Source organism: Notamacropus eugenii, chromosome 1 (genome assembly GCF_028372415.1).
Source record: "Notamacropus eugenii isolate mMacEug1 chromosome 1, mMacEug1.pri_v2, whole genome shotgun sequence".
Lineage (NCBI taxonomy): Eukaryota > Metazoa > Chordata > Mammalia > Diprotodontia > Macropodidae > Notamacropus > Notamacropus eugenii.
This window is the reverse complement of record NC_092872.1, coordinates 212276680-212301663: the sequence shown is the minus strand read 5'-3', so window position 1 is coordinate 212301663 and position 24984 is coordinate 212276680. Positions and strand designations below refer to the sequence as shown.

Here is a 24984-nt window from a genome sequence, read left to right as displayed (position 1 = left end):
TTTAAAATTTTGAGTTCTAAATTCTCTCCTTCCCTTCTTCCCTTTGCCCCTCCTTGGAAAAGCAAGTAATTTGATATAGATTAAGCATGTGAAGTCATGTAAAACATATTTCCATATTGGCTATATTGCAAAAGAAAACCAGAAAGAAAAAAAAAACTAAGAGAAATAAAGTTTTAAAAACTATTCTTCAGTCTGCATTCAGACTCCCTTAGCTCTTTCCCTGGAGATAGATAGCATTTTTTATTATAAAGTCTTTGGAAATGTCTTGGATCATGGTGTTGCTCAGAATAGTTAAGTCCTTCTTAGTTGATCTTCCTGTGGTGTTACTGTTACTGTGTACAACGTTCTTTTGGTTCCACTCACTTCACTGTGCTTCAGTTCATGTAAATCTCCCTGGGTTGTTCTGAAATCGTCCTGCTTATCATTTTTTATAGCATAATTCCATCACAGTCATATACCATCACTTGTTCAACCATTCCCCCCCAAAACTATATTTCTAACCGTAATCTTTACCCTAAATTACAATCCTACAGCTCCAACTATAGACATATTCAGCCTGGCTGTCCTGCTGTCACCTCACATTCAAATTGTCCATAGCTGAACTTCCAACTTCCCTATGTCTTTTGATCATTCATTCTTTCAGTCATATCAGCTTGAAAACTTTGTTGTCCTTGGCATTCCATTATTGCTAATGTCTGTTAAGTGTTGGAAGTTTTATCTGTAGAACATCTCTTATATCTGTCCCCTTATTTTGATTCATGTTACCACCACTCTAGTTCAAGGCCTTCGTTACCTTTTGCCTTAAGAATCTTCTAATTGGCCTGCTTTCTTCCATTTTCAGCCCTTTCTAGTCTATTCTTTTCACAGCTGCCAAAATAATCTTTTAAAGTAATTGATTCCATATTATTTTCAGGATAAAATTTAAATGCTTTATCCTGAGATTCAAAGCCTATCCGCTAAAACTTTATTTCACATTACTTTTCTTCAGCAAATAATTACATAATACATACCGTGCAGATGTGGAAGATCCAAAGATGAATACAATAATGTTCCTGTTCTGAGTTGTTTCTGTGTAACTGTGTGAATCTTTTGTGTTCTATGTGCTGTATGTTTTTATAATAGTCTAGAATTTATGCTTCCACAGGCTTGAGCTCACGCTTGTTTATAATGCTAAAAATCTGTTGTGGCAACTCAGTAATGTCAGTCAGCCATAATAGCAGAATTGTTTGAATAGTGATATCGAATTGTAGAGTTCAAGCCACTGTTTTTTAGCAGCAGGAGGTTGCTGTTTTATTTGACTTGTATTTTGTTGGAAGTTTTTGTTTGTTAAGGATATTATTTTCCCCTGATCTCCAGATTGTCTCATCCAACAATCGGCCTTCAGACTTAAATTTTCTCGTTCTTGGAGCAACATTCCCTTCATCACAGTGCCCCTCATTCGTACACATGGCAAGCCTTTTGCCCACCGGAGTGAGCTAAAGCATGCCAAGAGGATTGTGGTGAAACTTGGAAGTGCTGTGGTGACACGAGGGGATGAATGTGGCCTGGCACTGGGGCGGCTGGCATCTATTGTTGAACAGGTGATCACACACACATACACACACACACACACACCCTTGGAAATTTTGTATCCTTGCTGACTTAAATACCATGCTCCAGTTATCACTGTTAAGTTGAAAAATACCAGCTTGAAAAAAAAAACTTCCTAATTCACATTTGAGTGAGCAAATCTAGACAGTCCCTTCATCAGTGTAGACCACGGTGGTAAAATAAGAAAATGGAGGTTGATGTGAACAATATAGGGCACCAACAGCAAAATGGGTGTCAGTGATGGTATTATACCTACTCAGTTCACTTTTGATTTTGATTCCTCAGAGAGAAGTGCTATATGTTTATTTAGGTGGTATGTGGTGATAGAATGAATATACATGGACATTTCTTAAAGTCCTTACCTAAAAGTCTTGAAGGAGCTGTTTTCATTAGGCTTTTATGTTGGGGGACAGCCTCTAAGGTGAAGTTGGTACACAGGATTATTCTGTTTTTCTTTCCTTTTTCACAAAGTAATTGTTAGTCTATTCCTAGTTTACTCTCAAGGTACTTGTTGACACAGCACCTCCTTTCCACTTCATGTGCATCCTCAGCATCTCATGAAACTGCCACCTTCAAGTTCCTATATCTTAAAATTCCCCTCCCTGACCCCAGTCTTCTGTCCTTTCACATTTCCCAGCTTCCTTGCCTGCTTTAAACTTGTTCTTTGCTGTCAGTATGACTTCTGGTCCCTTGCTCTCACTTTATCTTTGTCTTAGTGTGTCCTTCCCTCCCTGGACCTTCTTCTGTTCCTGATTTTCTCTCCATTTCTGGAGAACTTCCTACAGTTTTCTTGTGGAGAGAGTCTCAAATTATGGCTGATTTCTCCCACTATGTATGTGTGGTACATAATGTCACCTGAGTTCTGCAGCCTGCTTTTTTTCTTCTCCTGTAATTTTTTGACTCTGCAGCAGCTATTCTCGAATGTTTTTCTTTTCTCGTCAAGCCTCCAGCTGTATCTCCTTAGCTTCTTCCTGAATCCTTAAACAGGGCATTCCCCTTGGCCCTCTTTTCTTCTGTCTTTGTCATTTTCACTCATTTCATTTATTCACTCATTTCAGCTACCACCTCGGTGTTGATAATTCCCTAGATCTTCATCTCCAGAGTCATCTAAGAGACTTAGACATCCCACTAGTATCTCAAACATAACATGTCTTAAAACAAGCTTATTATCTTTTCTTCAATATCTTCTTTTGACTTAACTCTTTCTGTCATTGGTAACACCATTTCTCCATTTCTCTTTTGTTCAAAACTTTGACATCATCTATGACTTGTTTTTTGCCTTTGGGTTGTCTGAGCAGTCAGTTATCAAGTCCTATTATTTTACTGCCACAGTCTTCCTCATAGCACTGCACTGCCACTCTCCCCCCACCCCGCATAGGCCTTTGTTGTTGCCACACCGTCTGCATACAAATAGTACTGTTTCAGTAGCTTAGAAAATGTTTTATTGAAACTTTTTAAACATTGGTAACACTCTTCCTTCACTGCTGTCCTTGCCAGTAGAACCCTGACTTGTAACAAACAAATGTAGTTAAGCCAAACCAGCACATTGGCCATGTCTGACCTTTGTGTAGAGAGAAGAGGGAAGGTGTATATTGCCATTCCATTGGTTCACTTAGGTCAAGGGTGGTTGTTGTATTAATCAGATTTATAATGTTCTTCGGTGCTATATATCATATTATTATTATCATTATGTTATATTATTGCACTTATTGTGTAAATTGTCCACTTGGTTCTATTTACTTTTTAAAAATTTTTTCAGACAACAAGAGGTTTTGCTTACTTTTGAATTGGTTCATATAAGTTGTTTAAAGTTTCTCAGAATTCTACATGTTTGTATTTCCGTGTGTGCAGTTTCTCATTGCATTTATTTGCCATGTTGGTTCAGCCATTACCCAATTGATGAATACCCACTTTTCTGTCTTCTTCCTCCCTCCCTTCTTCTCTCCTTTTCTCCCTCCCTTCTTTCTCTTTTCCTTTCCACAAAAAGTACTTCTATAGGTACTTTTATACATGTGGGACTTGTCCCTGCGTCTTTGACTTTGAATATGTGTCCTTAATGGTCTTACTGGGACAAAGAGTATATGTAGTTGTGACTTTTAGTATAGTTCTGGTATCTTCTGGAACAGTAGGCCCAATGCATAGTTCTTCCAATGGCATATTAATGTTCCTGAATTCCCACAACCCTCCAATATTTAACATTTTGTTCTTTTGTAATCTTTACAAATTTTATGATGTGAAGTGAAATTTAGAGGTTTTAAAATTTTTGCTTTTTTGATTAATGATTTGGAACATTCTTTCATATGGTTTCTGATAGCTTCTATTTCTTCTTTTGAAAACTGCCTGTTCTTATCTTTTGACCATGTACCAGTTGAGAAATTCTCTTTGGTTTATATAGTTATATCAGTTCTGTATATTTTTTAGATATTAGATTTCACAACTGTTGGCTGTGAAAATTCTTTCCTCTCCATTAATAGCATTTCTTCTTATTCTAGCTGCATTGATTTTGTTGATATGGATGCTGTTGAATTTTATGTAAGGGTTTCCTCTTTCTAGCAGCTGATCACAATTTGTCATCTTTGGTTTGTGTTCAGTACCAGTAGGTATGTTCACTGTTATTAAGGATGTACTATATCCCTGTACACATGGTTCAGCCTAATCGTGTCTCTCCCTCTCTCTCCACACTTATTGCTCCCCTCCCTGTCAGTCTGCTTTACTGACTGCTCACCTTACAAACTTCAAAGGCTTTCTACCTTTTCTCTGAGTAGTAGGCAGATTGAATGAACCTGACATATGCTTAGTGGTGTCTCAACCATCATGAAAGTATCTTTCTCATCTCTGCAAGCATTCTCGTCATGTGATTTCAAGTTTTTCAGTTTTCAGAAGCTTTCTAATACTTTGCTCTTTCTCCTTCAAGTACTGCTGTCAGGTATGGGGTGTCCGTCATGTTTCAGCCTTATTCTTTCCTAGGAGGAAAGTCTTAATCTAGACCTTTGGTTCCAGTGAGGCAAAGGCCAAGGAAGGAATCTACATTTGTGTATTAAAAATTGTCCATTTTGTCTTATTAACCTCTGTTCCTCATATAAAAATTGAAGTAGATTCTTAATAGGTCTTTCTGCCTCCAAAGCAATTTTGTGCTATTAGATGTTATCTTTTTGCATTGATCTGGTCAAGTTATTTTCCCAAGCTTTTTGGCAGTTTCCGGCTCACTAACTTGAAGACCTCCCCTGAGTGTGTTGCTGGGCTGAGTCTGAGACACTGACCACACAGAGACTGGAAAGTGGCAGGTTTTCCCTCAAGGATGTTTCATTACTACCAGGGGTTATGATGTACCCAGGGTACCAGTTTGAACTGAGGAACCTTCTGGCTCCTTTTGATATTTAGTGCCCTCCATAATCATGTGTCATCTTGTACTCCTTCCCTTCAGGGATCTGTGCCCTCATCCAACTGGACTACGCTTTGCTCTGCTCTTTATGTTCTCACCACGTTTTTATTTTTTCACATACTATTCCCTTTATCTAGATGCCTTTGGCAGTCTGATAGAATCTGAGGACTCTATCTCAGAGTAATTTTCTTAAATGCATAAAATAAGATTAACAGTATTATAAAGGAAACTAAGTTGAAATACAGTTGTCAGAATATTAAAAAAAACAAGTTCACATACACTTTTCTAGAGGGTCTTGGAGGTCAGTTAAAGGAGATGGGGTAGAGGTAATGAAGATTTTTTGAGCAAGGAAGTAACATAATGAAAACAGTTTCAGATAAGGAATCTGGCAATTTAATTATATTGGATTAATTGGCTGAAGAGACTAGAAACCCTTTTGACAGACTACCAGGTTCCCTTATAGGAAATCCAATAGGAATGGCAAGAACCAATCACTAGATCAGGACTGGTATAATACTTAAGAATCACAAAGTTTTTCTTAGTAAAATAACGATACAGGAACTAGTCAGACATTAGAAACTAGCACTAAATAGTCTGATAGTGGTGAATTATCTAGGCTTTCTCATACTGATTAGATTTCCTGCACCTAGGTTTAGGCAGGAAGCCACAGCCCTACACCTGGTCCTCAGTGGTTCGTGGTGATCAGTACAGGATTTTATCTCCAAGGAGACTCTAGGGGTAGGTATAGGCTGACCAGTGCTTTCACTCCTGAAATCAAGATTAAAACATGAAAGGAGGAGTAGGACCAGCTTTTGCTCAGTACATGATGGTACCTGCCCTTGGCCCTCTATTTTAGAGCTAATGACTGAGTACCTGAATCACAGAGCTAAAAGGAAACCTTAAAGATTTTCTAGTCTAATCCCTTTGTGACAGTGGAGAGGATCCCTGGGCTTATATCTTTTCTTCCTGGCAGGTGTCGGTGCTACAGAATCAAGGCCGAGAGATGATCCTGGTCACCAGTGGGGCTGTAGCTTTTGGAAAGCAGCGACTGCGGCATGAAATCCTCTTGTCTCAGAGTGTGCGGCAAGCCCTGCATTCAGGACAGAATCAGCTCAGTGAAATGGTGGGTCCATGAGTGCTCAGGATGCTTAAAGAAGTCCTCTTATTCTTCCTAAAAACATGCTATCTTGTGGATCTGTTGCAGGCGATTCCTGTCTTAGAGGCACGAGCCTGTGCAGCTGCTGGGCAGAGTGGGCTGATGGCCCTCTATGAGGCAATGTTCACACAGTATAGCATCTGTGCTGCTCAGGTGAGAGTCTGTCACACTGAATGAACAAGCCTAGAAGTTCATCTTCAACTTTTCTGTGAATTTAGTAGCTTAAGGTAGAAGGAAGAGAACACATCAGTATGTATCAGACACCATGCTAAGCACTTTTCAAACAGTGTCTCATCTGACCCTCACAACAGCCCTGGGAGTAGGTGCTGTTATCCACATTTAACAGCCGAGGCAGACAGAGGTTAGGTGACTTGTCTAGGGTGTCTGAAGTCAGATCTGAATCTCGAACTCCCTGATGTCAGGCCCTGTGCTCTGTGCCCTGTGACACCCCCTGCATGCTGCCTTAGACCAAGGGTGGTTTGCTTTCCCTTTGTGCTTCTGCCTCTCTTAATAATAGGATCCCTGTGCAGACTCTTTAATTAGTTTTGGTTTGATAAAGTGCCTGCCAGAATAAAGAGTTTGTTGTAATTATTACCTCAAGGGTTCTGGTGTTCTTGCTATGATTCCTTGATATTTGGCCAGGGCCCCTCTCCATAGGCCTGGCCCTTCTTTAACTATGGCCCTTAAACTCACATCCAGCTCTCCAACATTCCAGATGATGGAACAGGCCCAGATAGACTTGTCCAGGGTCACCAGCGTGTGCAGGAGTCAGGACTGATACCAGGTAGTCTCACACTTTTCCATTCACCACTGTGTCTAGTGTCATTCCTACACACAGGTGCCAGACTTGTAAGATTGTACTTTTACCTTTTAAGTGGAGTGGACTAGAGGATCTCTCAGGTCTCATTCAGCTCAAACATTCTTTCATAATAAAAATAGACAAGTTGATTTTTATTGCAGAACTCAACGATCCACTTAAGTATGAAGTGCCTTCTGTATGATAGGTGGTGAGGCCACAAAGATTTTGAAAGGCTGCATTCCCTGCCCTTAGAGAGCTCACAGTTTAGCAAGGTCATGACACATGAGCACAAATGGAGATGTCCCACTAAAGTGCCTCAGAGAAGTCAGAACAGAAAGGGAAGGAGGGTTGTGAAAACCTAGTGGTTACCACCACTGATCTTGAGGGAAAGGAAGGACTTCATGTGAAGATATAGACAAAGGTTCTCTCTGAGTTGTCAGATGGTACATACAAATATGTGCCCAGGAGAGAGGGCCGGAGGAGGTCAGGATAGGACTGAGCATCCTGTTGGGGCAATGTTCAGGATGGCATACATGAGCTGAGACTGCAAAATGGACTGGGTCCACATGCTGTAGTTTCTCTAATGGCAATTTGAGAAGTTAATCGTTTAGGCTGCGGGGAGCCACTGAAGGGATTTTAAGTTTCTGGAAAGCTCAAAAGGGCAGTGACAGCTCTCTTCTGATGCCCATAGCACCAGTGGACAACATGTAGTACATTTGCCACAAATCTACTAACTTGCCCATCTTCCTTTTTATATCTGTATCTTATCTCTTATTTCATTTTTGGTCACTCTCCCCTTCTGTCCTTGTATTTCTGATTTTTCTGTGTTTCTATCTTTTTTTTTTTTTGCCTCTGTCTCTCTCTTTGTCTCTCCCTTTCTCATTCAAAATTAAGTATCTTGGCTCTTTAACTGTTGTTTCTGTTGTATAGTTATCCAAGTGTTTCACCTTATTCCCTAATCTCTCTGTAGATAGCAATTCATGGGCCTCTTGCTCCTGCTGCTTGCAGGAGTTTTTATCTCTAAGTGGACTTTAACTTTTGTCCTGTAGCCCCTTATCTTCTCTAATCATCCTTGCAAAAGGCCTTTGTCCATACCTTGCTGTGAATCTTAAGTAAATTAATTGTGTGACCTTGTCAAAGATTTAAACAGGTTTGCTAAGTTTCATTTTTTCATTGTGGAATCTAGGCTGTCTGGTCTGATTTATTTCTCCAAACTCACCTGCTTCCCGCTCAGGGGTCAGTTTCCTATCTCCATGGTCAGGGTCATGGCTCTGTGACATGTAGAACTTTTTTCTCAGAGAACTTTTTTGGGCTTTTTTCAGACTCTTTTTCCTCCCTCCTCTTTAAGAGTTTTTTCCATTGCCAGTTTGATTCTATACTATTCTTTTCTATTCTCTCCATTATCACCAGCACTTTTATCCTTTCAGTTCTAGAACCATTGCCCCCTGGACCAGTCAAGCCTCAGGGACAGCTTTGTTTTTATGGGAAAAAAATCCATGGCATGGACCCTGGTAGATATTACATTTGTCACTACCCCCTCTACGCTACCTGGACATTTTCCCATTCTTAATGTTAAACATTTTTCCTTAGTTATCAGGGAAAGAATGAGTAGCTGGTATTAGTATAGCATTTGGTAAATTTTGAAAAAACGATACGCAAATATGTCCTTTGATCTTTCTAAAAAATCCTGGGAGATACGTAGCAAGGCAGTATCACCATTTTGGAGACTAGACTTCTGATTTCATTGATACGGAGAATGTCTGTGGCAGAGGCTTCCTTGGGCAAATACAGATTAGGAGTTCCCGGGGGCCTTGCTCAGAGTCTCACAACCAGTATGTATAAGAGGCAGGTCTTGCAGCCAGATCCTCCAGGACTCTGAGGTTCTCCTGGCTCCCTAATTGTTATACTACAAAGTAAATAGATGGAGAGAGGAGGGAGAGATAGGAGGAGGGCCATCACTCGGATGACTCTTGTGGTGACACTGATGGCAAGGACAGATTTCAGCAGAATGAGACACATCACGAGTCAAAGTGGTGAAGGATGTGCTTAGCAAATGTTGACTTGACGCACATGCTAGTATTTCCTTACACTACTTTGTACTTAGTTTGCAGTTTGCAAACCTGGAGTTTGGATCCAGTAGCTGTTTTAGGGAGATCAGATCTGTTTATGAGTGGTCATAGGTACTTAAATCTTCAAGGTGGCCTTAGGATTGACCAGACTTCTGAAAGTATGGGGTGGCATCCTAAGGTCCAGCATGAACTAGGGCAGGGATTTTTAAGTGGGGGATCTGTAAGATTGTTTGTAAAGATGTTTTGATAACCATATTTCAGTATAAGTGGTTTCTTTGTAATCCTGTGGGTTTTATTTTATGCATTTAATAATATTTTGAGAAGGGGTCCACAAGAAAGCTTAAGAATCCTCACTAAATTGATAGCCACTTCATATTGTGTGGTGTACTAGAAGCCCCTGTTTACCACATAACTATCACTTTGACTTAACTTCCTAGCTAGGTACTTGATGTAGCATCTTCTCCATATGTATTTAGCCTGAGGGTTCTCTGATTCTTTCTGTCTGTCATTTTTTATTTATTTGTCCTTAGATTTTAGTGACCAATCTGGATTTTCATGATGAGCAGAAACGCCGGAACCTCAATGGAACACTTCATGAGCTGCTACGCATGAACATTGTCCCAATTGTCAACACCAATGATGCTGTTGTCCCCCCAGCTGAGCCCAATAGTGACTTGCAGGGGGTAAATGTGGGTAAAGTATTCCTATGGGTGGAATGTTTTGGAGCTACTAATGCCTGCCTCTGCTGCATGTACTAACCACCCCAAGATCTGAAAGCATTGATGAGAGTGAGGTGAAGAATTCATCAAGGAGGATGAGATCATGAAGATGAAAGAGTCTGGTCGTGAGCACTGAGTGACAGGAAGAATTTCAGTAGGCTCAAATGGCCTAGGTTCCTAGGAATATAACTTACTAAACTTGTACAGTAGGTGGGAAGCTGCGTGATGCTTCAAAGAGGGGTCATAGCACCAGAGGCTGGGAGTTGGAGAAGGGTCCTTGGAAGTCATGTAGCTCGACCCTTCACTTTAGAGATGAGGAAACTGAGGCCCAGAGAGCAGAAGTACCTTTTCCAAAGACACCCAGGCAAACTAATGGTGGAGGCAGGATTGGAGGGGGGTCCTTTCACTCTAGGTCTGGTTTTCCACTGCATTTTTCTCAGGAAGAATGAGCAGAGAAGACTGTAGCTTAGACTGCAGGGACTTTGGCTTTATTTTTTTGCTGTTTGACCACAGCTTCTTGCTGATCTCTGTCCCTTTTTAGATAGTATGGTTCATTCATGGCATTTTACCTGAATTCTAGGTCATTAGTGTTAAAGATAATGACAGTTTGGCTGCCCGTCTTGCTGTGGAAATGAAAACTGACCTCTTGATTGTGCTTTCAGATGTAGAAGGTATGTGGTAATATTTTTTTCTTTTCGTCTGTGACCACATCTAAATCCACTGAGTGTTGTCTAAGATTACTTAATAGTTTTGGAACTGGGTACACACTGCAGTACCTTTCTCCATTTTCTTCTTCTTCCTAGAGTTTGGCACAGCTTCTTCCTCACTGACTCTAGGTCTTTCCTCACTTTTTAAAAATATTTAGTTTCATTTTATTTTCAGTTCTGAATCGACTCCCTCCCCCAACCATTGAGAAGGCAAGAAAAACAAAACCCATTACAAATTATATATAGTTAAACGAAAGAAATTTGTGCATTAGCCAAGTCCAGAAAAAGAACAAAGGAAATTAATCTGTACTCTGAGTCCATCAGCTCTCTATCTGGAGGTGGATAGCATGTTTCTTTGTGTGTCCTGTTGAATCTAGTGAGTCGTTATGTTCATCAGAGTTACTACGACTTTGAAAGTTCATTGTCTTTATGATAATTGTTGTTACTGTAAAAATTCTTCTCCTGGTTCTGCTCAGTTCATATAAGTCCTCTCAAGTTTTTTGTAAAATCATCCCCTGTATCATTTCGTACAGGAAAATAGTATTGCATATACCATAACTTGTTTAGCCATTCCCCAATGGATAAATACCTCTCACTTTGTAATTCTTTACCACTACCAATAAATATTTTTGAATATATAGGTTCTTGTCCTCTTTAATCTCTTTGGGGTAGACACCTGATAATATCACTGGGTCACAGGTCAATAGTTTTTGAGGCATATTACCAAACTGCTTTCCAGAATGGTTAGACCAATTCAGCAATTCATTAGTGTATCTGTTTTCCTATCACCCTTCCTTCATTTTTCGTTTTCCTTTTCTGTCATGTTATCCAATCTAATGTGTAGGAAGTGGTACCTCAGAATTGTTTTAATTTGCATTTCTCTAATTATTAGTGTTTTAGAGCATTTTTTTCACATTGCTATTGATAGCTTGGATTTCTTCCTCTGAAAGTGCTTCTTCATATCCTTCATATCCAATAGTCCATTATTGCTGGAAGAACGACTCTTTCTTGAATCAGAAAAATGTGACTCAGTGCCCTGTATATCTTAGCAATGAGACCTTTATCAGAGAAACTTGCTGCAAAGATTCTTCCACATTTCCTGCTTTTCTTCTGAACTTAGCTGCACTGGTTTTGTTTGTGCAAAAACTTTTTATTTTTATGTAATTAAAATTATCCATTTTGTATCCTGTGAACCTCTCTATTTCTTGTTTGGTCATGAAACTCTTCCTTTAGCCATAGACTGACAAGTAATTTCTTCCATGTTCCACTAATTGTCATTTTTTATGTCTAAATCATGGATCCATTTTGAGGTTATCTTGACTTACAGTGTGAGATATTAATCTATACTTAGTTTCTGCCAGCCTACTTTCCAGGTATCCCAGCAATTTTTGTTGACTAGTGAATTTTTGCCCAGTAGCTGAGATCATTGAATTTATTGTATTCATTTGCTTCTGAATATTGCATACCTAATCTGTGCCACAAATTGACAGCTGTTTCCTTTGATTTTCAAAATTTCTATTTTGGTGTTTAATTAGGAGTTTTTAATTTGATGTTTTGTTAGTTTTTTAAATTGTATGACCAATTCATTGTGCTGCCTTTTCTCTCATTCGTTGATGAAAATTCTTAGAGATCTAAATTTTCTGCTAAGTACTGCTTTGGCATCACAAATTTTGGTATGTTTTCTGTGATGTCATTATCTTTAATGAAATTATTGATACTACAATTTATTTGATTCAGCCTTTTTTAGTATTAAATTAGTTTCCAATTAATTTTTTCATCTATTCTTCAAAGACCCTTTATGAAATATAATTTTCATTACATTATGATTAGAAAATTTAATATTTAATCTAAAATTTAATACTGCTTTTCTGCATTTGTGAGGTTTTTATGCCCTATTGTATTATCAGTTTTTGTGAAAGTGCTATGTACAGTTGAGAAATAGGTGTGTTCTTTTCTGTTCTCATTAATAGTTTCCAGAAGTCTATCAAGTCTAACTTTTCTAAATTTCTACTCATGTCTAACTCCTTTTTTGGTTGTTTTATGGTTAGATTTATCTAGGTCTGAGAAAGATAAATTGAGATCCCCCACTATTCTAGTTTTACTATTTCCTTTTCCAACTGATTTAACTTTTGTTTTAAGAATTTAGATAGTATGCCATTTGGTGCATATATAGTCAGTAATGATATTCATTGCATCATCATCATCATCATCATATCTTTTAAAGTGTAATTTCCCTGTTTATATCTTTTAATTAAGTCTGTTTTTGCTTTTACTTTGAGATATTTGCCACCCTTGTCTTTATTTCAATTAAAGCATAATAGATTCTGTTTATTTTAAGTTCATGAGTATTTTTCTATTTCAAATGTGTTTCTTGTAAGCAACATATTGTTGGATTCTGGTTTCTAATTCATCCTACTGTCCGCTTCCATTTTATGGGTGAGTTCATCCTATGCATATTCATAGTTATTATTCCTAACTATTTCCTTCCATCCAGTTTTATTATATTTTTTCTTCTCTTTTTCCCCTGTCCCCTCTTTGAGTTAAATTTTGCTTCTGACCACTGCTTCATTTAGTCTACCCTCACTCTTATTCCCTGCTTTCTTTTCCTTTAACCCTTTTCCCAGTTGGCTGAGATAAATTTCTGTATCCAGCTGTGCTTATGTGAATTCTTCCTTCCTTGAACCTGTTCAGATGAGAAGGAGGGTCAAATGTTGCTGCTCCCCCCACTCACTGCTCTGTTGTATAAACTCTTTCTGACATACTCGAGTTATTAATTTTCCCCATTTGAGCTCTTCCTTTACCTTTCTGCCAGTGCATTCCTCTTCTCTACCTTGTAGTCCTTTATGATTTCTCATTCTTATTTATTACCTTATTTTGCTTCTCTTAACTCTTGTATTTGTATGTCAGATTTTCTACTCAGCTCTGGTCTTTTCATCAGGAATTGAAAGTTCTGAATTTCATTAAAGTCTATTTTTTTCAACTGTAAGATTATACTCAGAATGTGGGTAAGGTTATTTTGCTTTCTGAATATCCTATTTTGAGCTCTCTCTTCCTTTACTTCATAGTGGTGGCTGCCAAATTGTTTGTTGTATTAACTGTAGCTCCTTAGTACCTGAATGGTTTTGTTTCTGGCTACTTGCAGTATTTTTTTCATTTACCTGGGAGTTCTGGATTTTGGCTATAATATTCCTGGGAGTTTTCATTTTGGGGTTTCTTTCAAGATTTGGCTGATGAAGTCTTTCAATTTTCTTCTTTTCCTTCTGGCTCTAAGATAACTGGGAAACTTTCTTTTAAGATTTCTTGAAATATCATGTTCAGCGCCCCCCCCCCCCCCCCCTTATTTTTCCTTAGTTCATGGTTTTCAGGCAGTCAAGTAATTCTGAAACTATCTCTCCTTGATTGCAGGTTAGTTGCTTTTCCTAGGAGATACTTACCCCTTCTATTTTTTCTAGTCTTTTGACTTTGTTTTTTTATTTGTTGTGCTGTCAGTAGCTTTCATTTGACCAATTCTAATTCTCAAGGACTTGTTTTCTTCAGTGAGATTTTTGTGCTTCTTCTATAAAGTGGTTAATTCCCTTTTCATATCTTTTTTTCCTTAGCTCTTGCTTGGTTTTTAATTTTTTTTTAACTTCTAGGAATTCTGCATTTTTATTAAGATCATATATATATATATAATTTATAAAAACATTTATAAATATTTTCAAGTCCTTTTCATCTTCTGAGTTTGTCTTAGGTTTCCCCGTCACCATTGTAGCACTTTATGGTCAGGTTCTTTCTTATTTGCTCATTCTTCCTGCCTAACTTTGCACTTTGGACTTTTATGTTACTGCCAGGTTCTGTGTGCTTCTGTGGAGGGAGCATGACTGATCTTTGGCCCAAGCTCCTGTCCTCATATATCCTTCTGCTTTCATAGCTCAGTCTGGAGAGCCTGCAGGTTTTGGTGTGATCCACAGAAAGGGCTGTTCACCACTGTCTTGGTCTGAGCTCTGCAAATACCTCACTCTGGTTAGGTCTGCTGGTTTGTGTATGATTGAATTTCAATAGATTGCTGCTGTACTCAGGCACTGTGAACTTGCTGAGAGGTTCTGTAGGTTGGGAGTCACTGAATTGCTGGCTCCCCTTCAGTCTTGGTCTTCTTATCTGGTTATCCCACTGCACATTCATATGCTAGGCTAAAGGCCAGAACTGAATCTCTGCTCTGCCCCTGGACTCAGAGCCACGTTCTGTGCTCAGTACTCAGCTAGACCCTGAGCTCACTTCTGACTGTTCCCCTCTCCCTAGATCTTTGACCCAGAACTCAGGGAGATGAGGAGGGGGAAGTGGTCATTGGATCTGTAGCACGTTAGGGAGTTATGAGTTAGCCAATCAGAAGAGAGATGAAGAGCAGAACTGATTACCACCTCTTCTCCTGGTGATGTTCAGAGATAATTGCTTTAGCTGTAAGGAGTTTGGGGGCCATTTCCTCTCACTGCAGTTTGATAAATTAGCGCATGTGCAAAACATAAAGGTTTCTCAACTCTGGTGAGTTTGAGCTAGCCCAGGGAAGAATTAATTTCAGTTATTCAATGAACAAATACTTAGTGAACACCAGGTATGGAAGACACTGTGTTAGACGCTACATTTGATAAGGATTAAAGAATAAACTGAGATTATGCTAGGTTATTAAGTTAGTTGATAAAAAGTGTGAGGAAAAGGGAATGAATGGCAAGGTGATATATCTGATTCTAGGAAACAAATTTGTCCAACCATTAATAGTCTAAATTGGTCTCTAGATTTTCAGAACATGTTAATGCCTTCGTTAAGCTATCAAGATCAAATCCCTATCCATCAAAATTATTCTTTCATTTGTTCTTGACAACAACCTTGAGAAGTCAGTACTATTGTTATCCTCGCTTTTATAGACAAGGCAACAGAGGTTAAATGTCTTGCCCAAGGTCACACTAATAGTATGTATGGTAAGTGTTGGAGATTCCGGTCTTCCTGACTCCAGGCGTGGCTAGCCACTACATCACCTAGATGCCTTGGTGTAAAGTCTTCTCTCTGGGACATCCCAGAGTTTTAGCACATGCATTTCATGTAAATAGATTGGAGTAATGGTTAAAGGAAAGGGAGTCAGCAGAGAACATTCAAATAATGATAGGCACCTAGAGAACAGCCCTGGAATCAGGAGGATTTGAGTTCAAATCCAACCTCAGACACTTAATACCTCTGTGACACTGGGCAAGTCACTAACCCTTTTTGCTCTAGTTTCCTCATCTGTAAAATGAGCTAGAGAAGGAAATGGCAAACCAGTCCAGTATCTTTGCTAAAAAAACTCCAAATGGGGTTGCAGAGAATCTGACTTGATTGAAACAAATCATGCAACCACAGCAATCCTCAGAAAGTTTTTGCTTAGAATTATCCACACTGCAGTTTCATAAAAAAGTATGTAGACAGCAACACGTAAGCATGAAATCACATGTCATGAGACTTGAGTTCTGGTGTTGGTCATAAATAAGTTTTAATCAGATACATTTTTTTTGGTACCCAAGTCTTGCTTCATTTATGAAGTTGGGCAAATGATTCTGCTGACTGTTTTGATGCGATAATGTGAGGATTTGGGTGAGTTAATGACTGAATATTAGTGTTTTAACCAGCTTGGTGCTCCCTAAAAATAGTGCAGGACTTGTCAGGATGTGTTAGCTTCCTGTCCAGGGGTTCACAGTAGTGATAGCAGCCAACTTATATTGTGATGTTAGAAAGCTGAAATATGTTTTTTTAACTTATAAGTTTATTAAATTAATTTTGCATTAAACTAACTGATAATATTCTAACAAATAAATTGATTTTATTTTTTGAATTGAGTAGATTTCAAAAAATCAGTTTTCCATTGCTGGTACTGTTTTGAATCTTGTTTAAGAGGTCAATGGGAAAGTTTTGTTGGGTGCATGTGGGTACATTGGTTTGTGTCCTGTTTTCCTATCTCTTCCTATCTGTCTTTTAAAGAATATGACATAATGGACTTTACAATCTTCATTTCAGGTCTTTTTGACCGTCCTCCAGGATCTGATGATTCCAAACTCATTGATATTTTTTACCCTGGAGACCAGCAATCTGTGACATTTGGAACTAAGTCCAGAGTAGGACTGGGTGGCATGGAGGCCAAGGTAGGAAGAGAATTGGCAATTGTTAAACTATAAAATAAAATTATTTTAAATCACTTTAAGATGTCTGATGTCTTAAGTCACTTTTGTGAACATAGGATCCTTCAACTGTCCTTTAAGAGTCTTAGAGAAAGAGAACTCCCTGAGTTTTCAGCATGTACCATTTTTCATAGCAAGATTACTTCATTAAGTAATGAGATGATCATCGCAATTTGTGGTATTTTAGGTTTTGTATATTTTATCCAGAACAGAGAAGCTATCTCTCTAGTTCATTTTGCATATAGAGATCTAAAAATTATCAGATAATCGTATCAAGTAAAGGATGCTTCTAAAAATATACTTGTTAACTACTGCTTCTTAACCTTTTGCAGTATTGTTTCTGACGTCCTGACTTCACTGAAGTCATCAGTGTTATCAAGTTATCAGTGATTTCTTAATTGTCCAATCTGCCAACCTCTTTTCAGTCCTTACACTTCTTGATCTTTCTGCAACTCTTGACACCATTGACCACCTTCTCCTGGAAACTCTCTACTGTCTAGGTTTTTGTGATTCTACTCCTTAACCTATTTACTCCTTCTCAGCCACATCTCACATCCACTAACGAGGTCTACCTTAAGACTCTTTTCTTTGTATACTCTCATTTGAGCTCATCATCTCCCTTGGATTCAGTGGTTTTCTCTGGGCACATGAGCCCCAAATCTGTACATGCAGTCCTGGTTTCTCTCCCAAGTCCTCCATCACCACCTGCCTTTTGAATATTTCAGATTCATTGTCCCATGTTAGATGTCTCAGACTCACTTTGTCCATAATAAATCTCATTCTCTTTCCCCTTTAACTCATGCCTCTTCTGAATTTTCCTATCAGTGTTCAGGGCATAACCATCCTTCCAGATACCCACACTAACTACCTCAGTGTCTTCATGTGTGCTTTATTCTCACCCTGTATAACCAGTTGTTGACCAGTTTTTCTTATTTCTACCTCCACAGCATCTCTCATATACATCCCCTTTTATTTGCTTATATAGCCACTACCTTATTTCCAGCCCTCATCACTTTTCCCCTGAATTATTACAATAGTTTTACAATAGTTGTCTGCTCACATTTCCTGTCTCAGGACTTTCTTCACTCTAATTTGTCCTTCATGCAGCTACCAAAGTGGTTCTTTCCTGAAGTGAAAGTCTAGCTATCTCTCTCTCTCTCTTTCTCTCTTTCTCTCTCTCTCTGTTTCTCTGTCACACACACACACATACATATGCACATGTGCGCGCGCGCGCGCACACACACACACACACACACACACACCCACACACACCCTCTCCCCCTCCCCCTCCCCCCAAGCCCTACTCGATAAATTCCAGTGGCTCTCTCTTAACTTTTATGATCAAATAGAAACTTCCATTTGTCACTTAAAGCTCTTCACAAGAGACTCTTCCTTCCTTCCCAGCTAATAAAGTCACTTATTCATAAAGTTATGAATCATGAACCTACCTTCAAATCCTGGCTGGGAAATTTTTCCTGAAGCTCAGTTCACAGTCCATTATATGATTTGTATCATATTAATTTTTACTTGCTTATGTATTTCTTTGTGAGTGTTGTTAAATCTTTTTTGCAGTATTGTTCATGAATTTCCAGGCTTATATGTTTGACTTCCAAGTTGTGAATTCTTTAAGTAAGGAATTCTTTTGTGGCTCCGTAGCATCTAGAACAGTCAGTGCCAAAAATTGTGGGCTGGTTGGCTGGTTGACTGAACCCTGACAAGTTGTGGATCTGTTACCTGGATATTTCTTTTATTAGGTGAAGGCTGCGCTCTGGGCTCTCCAGGGTGGAACCTCTGTTGTGATTGCTAATGGCACCCATCCTAAGGTCTCAGGTCACGTCATTACAGACATCGTAGAGGGTAAAAAAGTTGGCACTTTCTTTTCAGAGGTGAAACCTGCAGGTAAGTGGAAATTTGTGAGATCACATAACTTGTGAGTGAATAACTGACATTCATCTGAATAGATCAGAAGCCCAGAAAACAGGAATTTGAAGCGTTGAATGTTACTTGGGCAAAGAAGATACATTCAGTTGATTTTTTAAAATATTAAACAATTTATGATCAATTTTTGAAAACTGCTGGCAGTTAGATGCCTTAGTAAAATTTCAGTCTGCCTCTTTTTTTTGCCTGCCCATTACATGTCATAGTCCTTCGTGGCTCCTTCTTCTCTACTCAGCAGCACTTCCGCTTCCCCCTAGGTAACTGTTAGAAGAATGAATCACCTGGTTTCAGAAAATGAGTTCCTAAATAAATACATTTTCTGTGGGAAATTAAGTCAAAGTAGGATATAAAGGAGAAGCATAAACTGTCCACTAAATGCATGAACTCCTAGGAGTGTATAGCAAAGTTTATTTTCATTATTGAGTTCATCCATTGCTCCTTTTTCCCACACAGTAGTTTAGACTGATCCTGGGATGCCAAATGTAAATAAGCTGCTCCTCCCCTTCTGACCTGCAGATGACTGTCTTTCTCATTTGTTTGCAGGCCCCACCGTTGAACAGCAGGGAGAGATGGCTCGATCTGGAGGAAGGACTTTGGCCACTTTGATGCCTGAGCAGGTGAGTTGATTTTTCCATGTTGCTTCTAGAGAAATAGGTACATTAGCAGGTCTGGTCTTTCCAGTTGGCTGGATACTTGGCAAACATTACAGCTCCGTCTAGAGATCAGTTATTGTTATGGAGAGAAAGTGGCCTAGCGGGTGGTCTTTCTAATGAGATGCGTTTCATGCTGGTTATGTGGACTCCAGCCTGCGGTATGGCATTCATGGGATTTCTACAGCACGCTTTCTTGCAGTTGCTCAATAAATATTTCATAAAGAAAGGGAAAGGAATGTAAAGGAATAAAGGAGGAGTAATTGAGGAGAGGTAAGAAATGAGAAAATGGGAAGAAAAAAATCACTGACATTAGGGGATTGTTGATTGTTGCCAGACTGTTGAAATGTCACTTTAGGAAGAGGGCATCTCATGGTGGTGATGTGAGGGGTGCATTCTTTGTCTCCAGCTCTCAAACTCCTGCCTTTCTCTCCAGAGAGCGGAAATTATCTATCGTCTTGCTGATCTCCTGACTGACAAGCGGGAAGAGATCCTGTTGGCCAACAAGAAAGATTTGGAAGAGGCAGAGGTTAAAGGTAAGGTAACTCATGTAATACTTTCTCACCCACAGCCCCCCAATTTGTGTTCTTTCCAAGAAAGTCTGTCATGGCAGAAATTGCGCTAAAATAAAGAAAAAAATACTATTTCAAGAAACGTAGGGAAACACTACATTAGTATTTGTCTGTTTAGCTGGAGACCTAGATTGGAAACTTTTGTAGAATTGGTAAACAAAGTCATAGGTTACTATAACCGGTCCTGTTGTCAGCTGATAAATATTGAATATTTGTAGAGTTTGCAGTTCCATACGAGGTGGTTGATGGTCTATGACAATAATGTCAAACTCACATAGAAACAAGGGGAACGAAACTTGACATAAGGATCCTTGTGGACTACATACTGACTTAGAAAACCACATCTTAACATTATTTATATTGTATTTTTAATTATTTTGTTAAATATTTCCCCATTACATTTTAATCTGGTTTGGTCCACACTTTGGAGTGTTTCAGGATGCATGTTTGACACCTCTGATCTGTGAAATAATGGCGGTCTAGGTTCTGCTTCATAGGTGGCTATACATTGTCCACAGCCTCTCTCTATCATTCTCTCTCCTTCTGGATCTTCATGACGTGTGACTGTGATGTAATGACTGCTTTTGTTAATAGCTAGCCTTTGTCTAAAAACAAGCATAATCAGACTTATACGACCAAGTGGAGGTTGTTACCCTAAGAAAGAGGCTAGTACTCAGAGTATGTGGGGCTCCTCTTTTGTTCTGATCTGTAGGTTGTTATCCTCTTGAATCTCTTTAGTCGTGGCAGATTTTAAAGCTGGAAGCTTTTCCCAGTCACTTAGCCTGATCCCCTCAATTACAGAAAGGTTAAGAGACTATTCTGTGGTCTGAGGTTAGTGAGTTGTGGACTTGAGAGCTGGAAGACTTGTGGATGTGCTTATTGAGGTGAGTGTCTTAGGAGAGCTGACTGGGGCACAGTGTACCCAGAAGGAAGGGGAAGGTTGTTATCCAGAAGGGTGTTACCAGTAAATGGGAGTTAATAGTATGGCTGTGAAAGGAACAGTGGAGCTTAGCTGACAATCATAATAGAACACTTAATGTTTGTGAAGACTAATACAAATTATCTGATTTGATTCTCAGCCCTGAAACAGAGGTATTCTAGTTATTTTTGTTCCTATTTTGTCGGTCAGGAAACCAAAGCTCAGAGACTTGGCTTTCTTGCCCTCTCTGCAGCATTTGACACTGGCTACCTTCTTATGGATTCTTGCTCCTCTGTGGGTTTTCATGACTGTTCTCTCTGGATTTTTCTCCCAGCTCTCTGAACACTCTTCAGTCTTGTCTGCTCCATCATCATTCATATCACCCCCCTGAGGCTCAGGCCATGACTTTCTTCTCCTATGCCGTTTTGCTTGGTGACCTCATTAACTCCTATAGGTTCAGTTATCTCTCTGCAGATGTTTCTCACATCTGTTTCTCCAGCCCTCGCCTCTCTCTTGAGCTCCGTTATCATATCACCACCTGTGGTTGGTTGCCTCAAGCGTGATGTCCCATAGGCATTTCAAACCAGGCATATTGAAAACAGAAATCATTCTCTTTTCCCCCAAAATTCACTTTCCCAATTTCCCTGTTAGTTTGAGAGTATTGCTGTCCTTCTGGTCATATGGTTCACAACCTTATCATCCTTTTAGCTTCCTCCCACTAGCTCATCCTGTGTTTCTGATCTGTTTCCAAATCTTGTAATTTCTTTTTCTACATCTTTCACAACTACACTGCCTGAGTTCAGGCCCTCATAATTTCTCACTTGAACATTAGTCTTTTAATTGATCTTTCTGCATAGTTCTCTCCCTATGCTGCTGCCAAAACAAAGTAATTTTTTGTAAGATAGATCCGATCGTGTCACACTCAACTAATTAAACACCAGTGGCTTCCTATTTGGTTGTTCTGTTGTTTGGTTGTGTCCAACTCTTCATGACCCCATGGACCATAGCACACCAGGTCCTTCTGTTCTCTACTATCTCTTGAAGTCTGTCCAAGTTCACATTTGTTGCTTCCATGATGCTATCTATCCATTTCATCTTCTGCTGTCCCTTTTTCTTTTTGCCTTCAGTCTTTCTCAACAGCAGTCTTATCCAGTGAGCCCCATCTTCCCATTATGTGGCCAAAGCATTTAAGCTTTAGCTTTAATATTTTATTTTCCAGTGAATATTTTGAGTTATTTTTAAAAATTTTATTTTTACTTATTAAATAAAACAAGCATTTTCATAGTGTAAAATTAAAAATAAGGTGATTTCACATGAAACTGCAAATCTTTTAGGTATAGCTTGTACCTTTTAAATATGTAATAAAGTTAGCATGTTAATTTCTTTTTAAAAACTTTTTTTCTTTCCTCCTCCACATCCCAGGATGGCTGTCATTAGACAGATGTATGTGTATGTGTATAAAATCATTCCATATATACTTCAGTTCTTTCTCTGAATGCAGATAATGACTTCTTCCTTCCTATGTCCTTTGCAGTTAATTTGGATATTTATAATAGTCAAAATGACTTAATCCCTCAGAGTTCTTAAAACAATAATGCTGTTACTGTACACAATCTTCTCTTAGTTTTGCCCTTTTCACTCTTCATTATTTCATGCAGATCTATCCATATTTTTCTAAAATCAGTGAGCTTATTTTAAAAAAAAATTTTATTTTTATTTAATTTTAGTATTTTAAAATTTTATTTTAAACTCAAATGCCAGAACACAAATACAAAATAGGGGAAAGAACCAAAAACATATAAACGTAAATATTGGAACTTTAACAAAGTTAAAAAGAAAAACATATCATAAGAAAGAATTCAAATTATGTAACAATAAATTTCCATTTCAAGAAAGCGATAATAAATAATACTTGTGTTGAAAATTGTCCATCTTTGCTTCTGTGTGAGTTCTTTTGTTCTCTGCTATGCACTTTTTTACTTTGTTCTTTTTCCCTCTCCCCTGCAGTCCCCTAGGAGACTATAGTAAAGTTTAGATATGTTTCTCTATAGCTGTAGATACATACATACACATATACAGACATATACTTTCCCAAACATATTCAACTCCTGATCTTTGTTTTTATGTTTGTGCGTATCTCTTGTTTCCTATCCTTCTTGCCTCCTTGACTTTACTTCTACCCACTACCTTGCCCTCCTATTACTTGCCTACAAAGATCCCCCATTCTCCCATTCCTATAAATCTAAACCCCCTTCCATTCCCCCCTTTTACCTTTTCCCTTCCCCTCCCCTCTAAAGATCCCTCCCTTGTCCTCTCTCCCCTCCCTATTCCCCTACTATTTTATTTCTTCTGAATTTAGAAGACTTTCGTACTCTTTAAAATGTACATATAATGTTCTCTCTTAAACCCATTACCAATGAAAGTAGATTAGCAGAACTACCAGCCCTCCTCCCCCTCTAATTCTACTCTGTATCAGTTTTTCCTCTTCCATCTCATTTGCATGGAATAATTACTCTTTCTAACCTAAATGGTTTTACTTTTTAAATTTATATCCTGCTCAGGTTTTTGTCAATCTTACTTATGAACTACCCAATTATTAATAAGAATCTTAGACATTAATAAGAATCTAAGACAGCTTAGACACATCTTAGACATATATATAAAATGTAAACAGTCTGTCCTTATGAATCCCTTATAATCAGTCTTTGGTATGTACCTTATATTTCTCTTGGTTCTTGTATGTCAAATCTTCTATTAAGTTCAGTATTTTTTTTTTTTTTAACAAAGTCTTGAAAGTCTGAGAGTTTTATCAAATGAACATTTTTTTTTCATTCAGGATAATATTTAACCTTGCGGGGTATATTTTCGTCTGGAGCCCCAAGTTCATTTGCTCTTTGATGTGTTATGTTCTAAGACCAGCGGCCCTTCAGTGTCTCTGCTGCTAGGTCTTGTGAGAGTGTAATTGTGGCAACACCATATTTAAATTGTTTTAATCTTGATGCTTTTGATATTTTATCCTTGAGCTGAGAGTTTTGGAATTTGACTATTACATATTCCTATGAATTTTCCTCATAGGATCTCTTTTAAGTGGTGATTAATGGACTTTTTTTATTTCTACTTTCCCCCTTGTTCTAATGCTTCCAGACAATTTTCTTTAAGTATTTCTTGTATTATTGTATCAGGATTCTTTTTTTGATCATAACTTTGTTAGTCCAATTGTTTTTATGTTTTTCTTCTTGACCTATTCTCAAAATCTGTTGTTTTTCTTATGTTTCATTTTCTCTTTTATTTTTTCATTATTCACATTTTAGTTAATTATTTCTTGATCTCTTATAATTTCACTGACTTTACTTTGCCCAATTCTAATTTTCAAGGTATCATTGTCTTCCTTAAGATTCTGGGTTTCCTTTTCTAATTGGTTGACTTTCCTTTCATAACCTTCTTGGGTTTTTTTGGATTATTCTTATTTTATTCTTTAGTTTTTCCTTCATCTCTGTCATCTGGTTTTTAAACTCTTTAAAGATCTCCTAAGAATTCTTTTTGGGCAAGTTTCCATTTGACATTACTCTTTGGGGGTTTCTTTACTTCACTATCCTCCTCTGAAGATGAACCCTGGTTATCTCTATTCCCATAATAGCTTTCTATGGTTGAATCCTTTCTCCTTTGCCTGTGCATTTTTTGTAGTAATAGCTTAATTTTTGTAATCACCTCTAGCCCTGGGCTGTGGGAAATGGTGCCTCTTGCCCCAGATCTTCAGTTCCCCCCTCCTGCCTGGAACCAAAGCCAAATCTCCAGCCTTTTATAAGTCCCCACAGCCAGGAGTGTTCAGCCCCACTGCATCTGTACGCACCCAGTGTGTGCTGAATCCTTTTCGCCCCTGCTACTCTTTGCAGCACAACTGAGTATCAGCAGAGGTTCCCTCAGTCTTCCCTGACTCAAACACCCATCTCCCCTCGCTCTCCCGGGGGTGAAAGTTCCTGTGGCTGGAGCTGAGGCAGCCTCTTAAAACCAAATAACCCTAGGGCTTGCCATTTGTTTAAGTGAGTTGCTGCTTGTTGTTAAAAGGGACCCTAGACTGGAGGTATTTACTCTTCACAGGGACCAAACATCATCCTGGGATTTTTCTTTCTGAGATTTTTCTTTCGACATTCTCAAATCGTCCAAAGAAGATTCCGGTTGTACCCCTGTTCTTCTTTATCTCCACCCATACTTTGTTTGCCCTAAGGTGCTATTTTAACTCTTTTGTGGAGGAGAATCTTGAGAGCTTGGAATTTTCTGACCTACTCCACCATCTTCCCAGA

At 38.6% G+C, this 24984-nt stretch overlaps 1 protein-coding gene across 4 annotated transcripts in view; it reads left to right on the top strand.

The window, feature by feature from the left end:
- ALDH18A1 (aldehyde dehydrogenase 18 family member A1) overlaps positions 1-24984 on the top strand; it is a 63072-nt gene that overhangs the window by 17184 nt on the left and 20904 nt on the right. For 2 of the 4 annotated variants that reach the window (XM_072626189.1, XM_072626192.1), the window contains exons 3-10: positions 5946-6095; positions 6177-6281; positions 9527-9685; positions 10296-10386; positions 16444-16568; positions 18359-18503; positions 19086-19159; positions 19629-19728. In XM_072626189.1, coding sequence (XP_072482290.1) covers positions 5976-6095; positions 6177-6281; positions 9527-9685; positions 10296-10386; positions 16444-16568; positions 18359-18503; positions 19086-19159; positions 19629-19728 — 919 coding nt within the window. In that variant the 5' untranslated portion in view covers positions 5946-5975. Of the gene's footprint in view, positions 1-1356; positions 1581-5945; positions 6096-6176; positions 6282-9526; positions 9686-10295; positions 10387-16443; positions 16569-18358; positions 18504-19085; positions 19160-19628; positions 19729-24984 lie in introns of all 4 variants that reach the window. The other 2 variants (XM_072626188.1, XM_072626184.1) reach the window with 2 other exon arrangements.